This window comes from Daktulosphaira vitifoliae, unplaced genomic scaffold (assembly GCF_025091365.1).
Source record: "Daktulosphaira vitifoliae isolate Bord-2020 unplaced genomic scaffold, ASM2509136v1 Scaffold_2, whole genome shotgun sequence".
In the NCBI taxonomy this organism is placed as follows: Eukaryota; Metazoa; Arthropoda; class Insecta; order Hemiptera; family Phylloxeridae; genus Daktulosphaira; species Daktulosphaira vitifoliae.
In genome coordinates, this window is record NW_026099573.1 from 8794183 (window position 1) to 8805362 (window position 11180).

The 11180-nt window shown below is 28.7% G+C and overlaps 1 protein-coding gene across 2 annotated transcripts in view; it reads left to right on the top strand.

Moving 5' to 3' along the window:
- Nucleotides 1-5510: 5510 nt before the first annotated feature.
- Nucleotides 5511-11180, top strand: part of LOC126898450 (liprin-beta-2) — an 8018-nt gene continuing 2348 nt past the window's right edge. Inside the window, exons 1-7 of one of the 2 annotated variants that reach the window (XM_050672474.1) lie at nt 5511-5663; nt 5819-5936; nt 6709-6776; nt 7546-7704; nt 9930-10064; nt 10687-10885; nt 10950-11037. In XM_050672474.1, the coding sequence (XP_050528431.1) occupies nt 5834-5936; nt 6709-6776; nt 7546-7704; nt 9930-10064; nt 10687-10885; nt 10950-11037 (752 nt within the window). In that variant the 5' untranslated portion in view covers nt 5511-5663; nt 5819-5833. Of the gene's footprint in view, nt 5664-5818; nt 5937-6708; nt 6777-7545; nt 7705-9929; nt 10110-10686; nt 10886-10949; nt 11038-11180 lie in introns of both variants that reach the window. The other variant, XM_050672473.1, reaches the window with a different exon arrangement.

Below are 11180 nucleotides of genomic sequence, written 5' to 3' on the forward strand. Positions count from 1 at the left end.
GTACATATCATAATTTTTATTATAATTTTATTACATTATAATCACTTTAAAGAAGAAACCGAAAAACTGATAAAGAATTGTATTAAAATGTATTCATAACTGGAATTTTAATTAAGAACTGTGTGTGTTAATTTACAATTATACAGAGTGTATTTTTTTTTTTTGTACTATTATAAGTGAATTTTATAAAATAAACATGATTCATGGTCATACTGCATTTTTATTAATTTATTCATCATCTCAAAAAATGAGTAAAAATCGACAATTTCCAGATAAAGGGAGTTAACTTCAAAATTGCACTTCTTTAAATCATAAAATAAATAAGAAGTAGAGGTATTAGAATTCGTTTTACTACTAAACTGCCAATGAAGTAAACTGGACGTATCATATCTTTTTATCAGGAATTTTACTGTGAAATAAGTAGTAAGCAAAGGTGTAAAGCATTTGAGTAAATGTATTTGAATAAAAGTATTCAAATACTTTCATTGGTATTGAATAGTATTTTTAAATACATTTAATAAAAAGTATCTGAGTAGTATTTTAAATACAATTATTTAGTATTTAATACTGTTTAATATTCAGTACTATTAATATACTTTTTTTTTCTAATTTGCTAACCGTAACACAGCAAGCAAATTAAACTCAGTCAAAATGAAAATTGAGAATAATTCTCTGTTATTTTATATGTTACATTATAGTATAACATAATTATTGTGCTTATCTAAATGCTATTATGTATACATCTATTTTTAATACATCAGTTGAACCTACAATAGCCTATTGCAGGTTCAAATGATTTACTCTATTGTCAATAAGACATACTTTACCGGTTTTTACACATGTACTAATATTTATTTTTTTCACTGATTAGTCTACAATAATTAATTTTATTTACCTCTAACATAAAATATCGAAAATAATAAATGAGTTCTCTTAATTTAAGAGTACTCAATATTTGACTCAAATTACCCTCTTGGTAATTATTTAGGTGGAACCTTTTGCTCTTAGTTAAAATAAAAACATTATTATTATTTTTTAATTGTATTCTTAGTATTTGAAATACTTTTGTAAAGTAATTGAGTATTACTCAAATACTTTTGTATGAAAAGTATTCAAATAGTATTTTAAATACATTTTTTTTTAAATATTTGAATATTATTTAAAATACTTTTTAAAAGTATTTTTTACAACTATGNTATTTGAATATTATTTAAAATACTTTTTAAAAGTATTTCTTACAACTATGGTAGTAAGTATAACTTGTCTTCATTTTTGACAAAAATTAATTAGGCCCCTTTTTTTCGGAAGTTGTCAAAATATTAATAATTATTAATCTTTATTTAATTTTATAGACTAATTCAAAACTCAATATTTTTATATACCACCAATAGCCTACAAATTAGCTTAATTTCGTACTAAGTGCAATGAAGTTCCTTTATATTTGTGTATAATTTTTGTAATAATTCCTCTTAAATTTATTTATAGATTTTGTTAATAAATCAATTTTTTTTTAATTTTAACTATAATTTTTATTTTTAATAATTTTGAAGCATGTATTTCAGTATTTTTTGGCATTTAAGGCGCAAGGTTTGCTATTTATACTAAAATATTTTTTTATAACACTTTTTATGATCATATTTTTTTTGTCCATACAGCTAAACTAAGATTGAAAACTGATTTATTACATTTTAATTATTTTTCTACATAAATCTTAGGTTAATCGACAATATCAATTCTAAGTCAAAGTACGTAACAATTATTTACTGACTGAAAAGTTCTTGATAATGTTGACACGGCCCAGCGTCACTTCGTTATAGGTGATGGCCCGCGACTCGTGCCACTTTTATCAGCCGTCGCCCTACTATGGGTATTTGATTGACCATCATTGCGTGCCATTAGTGCTCGTTATTTCACGTGNACGCCACTGGGCAAAGTCAACAAGTGCCGAATGACCGACGACGACCCGCCGCAAACAAGATAGCAGTCTTCTTCCCGTTGTGCTAACCTTTTGTCGCCCGAGGATCACGCCGGGCATCGCGTCGTCGATGCCAGCGAAAGTGCCGCGATATTATGCGAAGATTATTATTATTGTGTTCATCTTTTCGGTTTGTTTTATTTTTTTTTGTTAAAATAACCTGTTGTTGCTCATTAATAAACGGCCCGCGGGTCTCTACCCTTAAAACCAGTGTCGACCACATTTTTGCGACAGGAAGAGTTTGTTACTTGAAAAATTAAAATGATGAAAACATTATTATGTTTTATAGTTCTAGTTATTATTGCTAAAAGTATACAAAAACCTTTCCCGGTAAAAATATGATACATAAGTAATTTTGAATAATTATAATTATCTTTATCTTCGTTTTTATTATTATTATCTATAATTATTGAAGATAGTGATGAATTATTATCTAGTTAGACAAAATAAAGTAAAAAATATTCGTATTGATTAAAAAATTTCATCCTATTTTGAAAAATTGGTTTATTAACGAAACTATCACAATTTTTTTTTCTAATTTTAGAAACATTATAGTAGTTAGTACAATATTAAAAGTATTCAGGTTAAGTTTGTTTTAAGCATCAAAAATAAAGAGAGAACACTATAAAACCAAGAGCTGATTTTGTAGCTAGAGAAAATGCTTGTTCAGATTGTAGTAATTATACTTATTGACTAATATAATTTTTAGATAGAGGCATCAGTAGGGTAAAAATGGATATACTGCGAGGATGTAAGACCATCGCACGGAGCTGAACGCGTTTCGGATGTCCAGGCTTACCGCTACCCCGAAGCCCTGCTCAATTTTGGCCCTGAAGGCCAAGTCCCTGAAGAGGGAGACTACGTCGTCCGTGAACCTTCCCCTCCTAAAACCGAACTGGCCCTCGGCCAATCCGCCGACGTCAGCCAGGTGGGCCTCAATCCGGGTGATCAGTAGCCGCTCGAAGATTTTCCCCAAGTCGTCCAACATGCAGAGCGGTCGGTACGACGATGGGAGACCCTCGGGCTTGTCAACCTTCCACCTTGCGGGGAATTCACTCTCCACGAGGCAGCGGTTCACGACGGCGCGTATCCTATCCGGGGCGAGGTCGTTTACCAACCCCCTACCCGGTTTGGAATCACGTTCCACGTTCGCAGTGTTCGGACCCCACACGCACGCCACCTCCCAGTTCCACCAGTGGACTTGCGGTCTGCGAGTCCTCGGCGGTCATTTGGCCGGAAGAGCAAAGTTACCGGCTGTGATCACCCTTCGGTTATACTTGTCCGCCACTTCGCTCGAGTAGACCTGCCGGTTTGGTACCACGTCCATACCCGGAACGACCCGCCAGCCAACTCGTCCACCGCGGGGCACATCTCGCGGGGGACGGCTTCCGTGGCCGCACTCGTACACGATGTACCGGTGGTCGCTGAAGTTTTCCCTGTGCGGGAGAACCGACCAACCGGTCACGTGCAGGTGCAGCGACCCAGCTAATGGCATTTGTGGGTTATTTGATAAGTTTTTACATTTTATAGGGAAAACCATGGAGAACATGCAGAAACGCATCTGCATTGAGCTAGTCTCCAGTCTTGAACGTCTAAGCAAGCTCGTAAACCAACCAACCTTCAACGACTGTATCAAATACGGCGAAAGGTTGTGCGCCGTCATAATGGACACAAAGATTGTCAAGTTTATCAAACCAATATACGTCGGTTTAGCAGTGGTTGACATTAGCAAGACACTTATGTACAAGTACTTCTACGACGTATTTAAATCACATTATGGCAACACAATCGAATTGGTTTACATGGATACTGGTGAGTACAACTGTACAATAGAAATATTATTTATTAAATAAGCTAATTAATTATGTGTGTTCTTTTGAGAAATATTATTTCTAGTTTATAATAAACCACTCACTTTGAACTACACATAAAACATTCTGTTTGTTGCGTAGTTTTTTAATTAAAATATATTTATTTAATATTCCTACATAAACTAATAATAGAACATAAATATTTGTTATTTAATTAGAAAAATTTTATTATTATTTCGTTTATAAGCCAAAATAGATAAGGAAATCCAGTTTTTCAATGACTTTTTTTCGTGTTCTAGTGAAATTAGAAAAATTTAGTCTACCAGTCAAAGAAAGATATTAAAAAGAACATTTAAATTAGTTCTCCCAAATTTTTTTCTACTAACTTATTAGCCATTTGAGAACCATAAGGTTTTATTATACAGCGTCCATAGAATGTAATTTTTTTTTATTTTTTGTATTAAGATTTGTTATTAATAATAGTCGAAACAATGTAATTAAAGCTCATTAAAATCTGTTTGATTACTACTAATCAATATTCAACGATATTTCTACAAAATCACTTATGGATAGTCGTAATAATCATTTACATTGATAAAATAAGAGACTTACCGATTTGAATTACAATTGTTATTTTATTATGTTTTAAATCGGTTAGAAATTCTTAACGCTATCTATTATAGTTCATGATTTTTTCTTTATTAATATTATTATTAATTTACTCATTTAACATTTTTCCATTATCTTAATTTGAGTTAAACAATTTTTTGATATTATTCCTGTGGAACCCCGTCTAGTCAAGTTTTACGATTATTATCCGAAAAGGGTCCTAAATATTAGGTCTGGCCTAGTCGGATTATTCCTAGTTTCACCTATGATTTCGTCCGCTGGTGTGATATTGAATTTCATTTTAACCTAGAGGTTTTAGTTAATTTTAAATAATTAAAAAATTAATTACTGAATATTTTACAGATTTGTTCATGTCTTCATAAAGACGTGGATATGTTTGTACAAGTAATTAATAGCTGATAAATAAAAAAATATATGTGTTTAAGATTAAATCAATATTGAAAATATTAATTTAAATCTAAAAAAAAATTTTAAATATTTAACTGAAAAGTCACAAAAAATTACGATATGTATTTAGGAAACAATATTTCCATCATCAGCGCTAAACACATTCTGACACACCGACCGAAAAAACCCTTATATATCCTAGTAACGTTATTATTAATAATATTATCACATTTTTATTAGTCAAAATTATTAGAATACACCCTAAAAGATTACTCTGGATTACTTTGGAAGTTATTCTCTTTTTTATAATTAGGTGGGAGTAATAGCACGTTCGGGAATTTACTAGTGATAAAAAACATTATCAAAGCAAGTAATTATAAGCTGATAAATTAGAATAATATGTAACTAAATGAGAATTCATTTTTTTCCAAAATTATATTTATTTTGCGAGTAATCGAGTGGTTTATGATAAATCGATCATTCTGTACATTCCTACAACTAAATGCACAAACATATCCCTTTAAAGTGGTCAAAACAAAATTTATAAATGCATATAAATCTGTTCCTTCCTTATCATAATAATATATAATAATCATAATATATTTATATTATTTATTATAAGCTCTTATTTGTAAATATGAATATTTTCATATCTCGTTGCATTTCTTATCGTTTCATAATATATAGTTGATAAATAAATGTTCGCTGATAAGCAATGAGTTCATAACTTAAAAAACGTTAGATTTTTCAACGACTAAAGCTAGTTTAAATATTATAGTTTTAAATAAATAGAAATTAATGTTAAAAAAAAAAAAAAAAATTTCTTCTAATATTTGTTACTTATTAATAAATTGTGCATTGTAAGTGACATTGTATAAGTAAACATTTTACATTTATAGTGAAATTCTTACTTAAAATAACTAAATTAAATAGACATATTTAATTTTTAAATTTTATACATTCATTTAAGTTTTAACTAATTATTAATTGACTTATTTACTATAAATTATTATAGGTAGGTAAATTAAAAATGAGTTTTATTCAAGAAAATGAGGATGTTAACAAAACACATATTGATGCTATAAAATTGTTGGAAGGAGCATTACAAAAAATGGATTCTATTATATTATCAGGTATTATTATTCTTTATTATAATTTTAGCAGAATCATGATTTTAACAGCATCTTACCGAATTAAAAATAATTATTTTATTTTTATTATAAATATAATAGAATATTTTGTATCTTTGTGTAATTAACAATTTGTCAATTTTTTTTATTAATATTCAACTATATGAAAAAAAACTGATTAAAATTGTTTTCTTTCTTAAAATAATTTTTAATATTTACAGTTAAAAAAATCAAATAAGTTTAATTAGAAATATTTTAAAATAATTTATTCAATATGATTTCTGATATTTTTTCATTTAGAATTTGATATTCATCTTTATAAAATAGTTTGAAAAAATGTTTAGTTTATATTAAACTTAAGTTAAAATTTTTTTATTCTAATCATTTAATTTGAAAACTTCCTAAGAATATTAATGTATGTTACAAGAAAGTTTTTTTTAAAAAATAAAAAAATATTTTTATGTTGAAATTTCCTATTTTCCAACTCTTAAAGAAATACTTTATGTGCACTTATATAAAGTATATATATTAATATTTAGCGATAATATGTTTTTCACATAATTTAAAAGAATTATTTAAAAAAAAATTGTAACATATACCAATCTATTAGGGAAGAGGTCCTTAGAAATTTTCATTTTAATTATATTTACATAGTTTATTATATTTAAATTGTTTTGTTAATATCAGTTTTATAGATCACTTAAGCATATAATCATATAAAGCATATAAAGGTTTATCTATACAGTTTTAATAGTTTTTTATCATTTTATTTTAGAACCTACAAACACTCATTTACCTAACAGTCCTGATACAGACAAAGTTTCAAATAATAATTTGGATCAAGTAAAGATATATTATTTATGTATTTCATTATTAATTAATATTTTTATGTTATATAGGATGGGATAGCAAAACAAACAATTTTAAAATTGCTATATAAAACCAAAAATTTGTGTTTTAGTAACTTTTCAATCATTTTAAAGTATTAATATATTTTATTAAAAGGTTGTTCGTTTTTCATTAATAAGAAAAACTATTAAGGATACTTTAAAACTTGGGCATAACAAAATGTTTAAAAAATGATACCATCATGAATATCCTAGGAAATTTGTATACTTCTTTTCATATCCTTAGTAAATGTAGAGTCAATAACAAACTTAATTACTAAAATACAGAGATATCATGGTAGGCTTTCTTTTTAAAGCCTCTATATCTCAAAAAGTAATATACTAAAATAATAAAAGGTCTATAATGTTTTTTATGGTATAAAAGTGAAACATTAAGAAGTTATTTCATGGTACAAAAAAATGATTCAGTATGCACCATTATGGAATACCACAATTTAATATAAGCACATTGTGGTATCACAAGACTACAACTTATTTAAATAATATGTGTTTAAAGCTAGTACACCTTGTTTGAAGTTTTAAAAGTTGATGAATATTAAATACTTAAATATATAAAACACAATTTAACAATTATAGATCCTAACTGAAGATTAACTAGGCTTGAGTTATTTTTCAAAGATATTAAAATTTTTAATATAAGTATATAAATATAAATTTTATTATAAAAAAAATGTCTTATATTTTATACCTTTGTTATTATTTAGAAAAAAAATGAAAATTGTGAACACTTGGAATCATTTAAACTACAAGTGTCTATGTTGAACGATCAAGTTGATATTCTTTTGCGAAAATTAAATCATCTTGAAAAATATCTTTCACAGCAAAATGAATTAAGACTGAAAGCTGAAAAAAGACTTTGTGAGGTATAAAATAAATTTTTATTTTATCAATACATTTTATGAAATAGACAAGGAAGTGTTTTGGAGAGAGATGCATGAGGTGATGCAAGGGGTACCTGGTAATGAGGATGCGGTGATAGGTGGAGATATGAATGGACATGTAGGTAATGAGAGGAAAGGATATGAAAGAATACATGGAGGGTATGGTTTTAGTGGGAAGAATGAGGCTGGAGAAAGAATCCTGGATTTCGCAGTATCGTATGATCTTGCTGTGGTTAATACTTATTTTAGAAAAAGGGAAGAACATTATATAACTTAGAAGAGTAGGAGGAATAGATTACAGATTGATTATTTTATGTGGAAGAGAGAGAGTGTAAAGCGAGTTAAGGATTGTAAAGTTATACCAGTCAAGAGTGTAACTACACAGCATAGACTGATGGTAATGGAGTTTTGGTGTACCGGGAAAAGAATATACAAAAACAGAAGGAACACGGGAGAAAAATCGAAAATCCGTTGGTGGAAATTGAAAGTGGAAAATGAAAAAGAGTTTGTCAAGACGATAAAAGAGAGGACAGTGTGGAATGTCGAAGGAGACATAAATGATGTGTGGAATAGATTTGCTAGTTATGTTAAGAATATTGCAAAGGAGATTGTTGGTGAGAGTAGGAGCAGAATGCTAGGAAACAAGGAAACCTGGTGGTGGGATGAGGATGTTCAAAAAATCATAGAAATTAAAAAAAATCAATTCAAAGTATGGCAGAAGAGCAAAATGAGAGAAGATTAGATGGAGTATAAATGCTTGTGCAAAGAAGCCAAGTGTGCAGTAAGTAAGGCGAAGTTAAAGAGGTATGATGAATTGTATCATAGACTAGGAACAAAGCTAGGCGAGAAAGAAATCTATAGACTTGCAAAAGTAAGAGAGAAAAAGACTAAATATTATCATTATGTAAGGTGCGTAAAATACTGATAATAGGGTACTCTTGAGTGATGATGATGTGAAAAAAGGTGGAAAGTTTATTTTGAAAAATTACGGAATGAGGAGTATCCAAAAGAGACGTTAGAGGATATCTCGTGGAATGAGGGACTGGTAGATTTAATTAGTGAGAAAGAGATATGGGAGGCTGTGGCATCAATGAAAAAGAATAAAGCAGTAAGACATGAAGTGCCAGTAAAAGTATAGAAAATATTAGGCCATGTTGGCATAAGGTGGTTGAAGGAACTTTTAAATAAAATCTTATTAGAAGGGAAAATTCCAAATGAATGGAAGAATAGTATTGTGGTGCCGATATTTAAAAGGTAAAGGTGACATACAGGAGTGTGAAAATTATAGAGGCATAAAGCTTATGAGTCATAGTATGAAAATTTGGGAAAAGGTAATAGATAAGAGAATAAGAAAGGAGACATCGGTATCTAAAAACCAATTTGGATCTATGCCTGGTTAGTCAACAATGGAGCCAGTCTTTTGTATGAGAAAACTAATAGAAATATTTAGGAAAAAGAAGAAGGCGAGGACGTGATTGGAGAGGTGGAGAGTTTTAAGTATTTAAGGTCAGTTATGCAAAAGAGCGGTCCGCAATACCACCTGGTATTGAAGAGGATGTAAAACACAGAGTTAAGTGTGGGTGGTTGAAGTGTAGAGAAGCGTATGGTGTGTTATGCGATAAAAGAATTCCAATGAGGCTGAAAGGTAAATTCTACAAGACTGTAGTGAGATTAGCTATGATGTATGGTTCAGAGTGTTGGACGGTTGATAAGAAAGTAGAGCAGAGAATGAGTGTAGCAGAGATAAGAATGCTTAGATGGATGAGTAGAGTGACTAGAGAAGATAGGATAAGGAACGAGCATATAAGAGGGAGTAAGGTGTAACGTCAATCGTGGATAAGATGAGAGAAAATAGACTTAGATGATTTAGTCATATAATGAAGATTGAAGAATCGGAAACTGTAAGAACAGTTATAGAAATGATTGTTGAAGGAAGAAGAGGCAGAGGAAGACCAAAAAAGAGATGGATAGATGTTATTGAAAGTGATATGAGGACAACTGATGTGAGCATAGAGGATATGAGAGATCGTGTCAAGTGGAAGTTTAGGATAAGGGTAGCTGACCCCAAGTAGATGGGATAAAAGCAAGGAAAAAGAAGAAGAATAAATACATTTTTTAGTAAAAGATTGAAGTATATATATCTATTTTACTTTAAAACAGACAAATAATAACAATTGTATTACTTAATTATATTTATATACTTAAAGGAAATTGATGCAAAGTCAAGATTAGAAATTGAAAAACTGGAAGCAATGGCATTATTAACTAATTTAAAATTGGAAAATGTAAAACTGTCTAAAGAAAATATGGAATTAAAAGAATTACTTATAATCAACCTAAATGTAAATGATAATTCATTGATAGTTCCTAATACTACTAAAGTTACAGTTAGTATAATTCTATTTTAAAATCAAATTATTTTTCAATAGCAATCATGAACATTTTTTTAGCTGAGAAGGTATTGGTTTTGTGATCATATCTATCTATTTTTATGTCTATCTATCAAATTTTTATATTAATGTTTTTAATTAATTTTTATTTATAATTAATTTTTGAAATATAACATAAAAAAAAAATTTATCAATTTTATATCCTACTATTTCCTGAACTTAACATGCTACAGAAATTAGTGGCCCTCTTTCTCTTATTAGAGATTTATAGATGGTTCTTGACTAGGCCAATGATGAATGGTATGAGTATTACACCAGAGACCAGACACTACCAATGAAAAAATCACAAGAAAAATCTCATTGGTACCCTGTGGTTCAAATCCGGAACTCCATGTTTCCGAAAGATACATTTCTACCCATTAAGCCAGGTCAACCCCCAATTGAAATATAACATATTAAATCATTTAAATTAAAATGAATAAATTAGTCATTAATTTTTTTTAGTGATTTTAATATCATTAATACATTTAATGATTAATCATTTGTGTTTATTAAAACTTTCTGATTTTTGTAGAACTCTAATTTTCAACGATCAAAAAGCCATGGACCACGTTTTTATAGTAGTTTACCAAGACATATTTTATCCAAAAACAAAGAATTGAAGGATAATGACAATAATAACATAACACCTTTAAATGACATTACTGAATCATGTGCTAACTTATTTGGTAATAGTTCTCAATTCGACAAATTTTCTTCTGCTCCTAATCTAAGTAAGTTTCTAGATTCAAGTTAAATATTTTTTAACGTACAATGTTTTATTACTAAATTTTTTAGTTGATGTTGAAATCAAAGGTCAACATTCACAAATTTCTCGAAAGAATCAAAATTATCTAATTACTAATAGTAATTTGCTTCAACAAAAGTAAGATTTACTTGCTTGTAAATTTCACCTTTTTTACTTTTTAAGATTATCAAATCTTAAATATCATATGAGTCTATCTCAGTTATATAGTAATGTATTTAGGAAGCATATATATATATATATATATATATATATATATATAT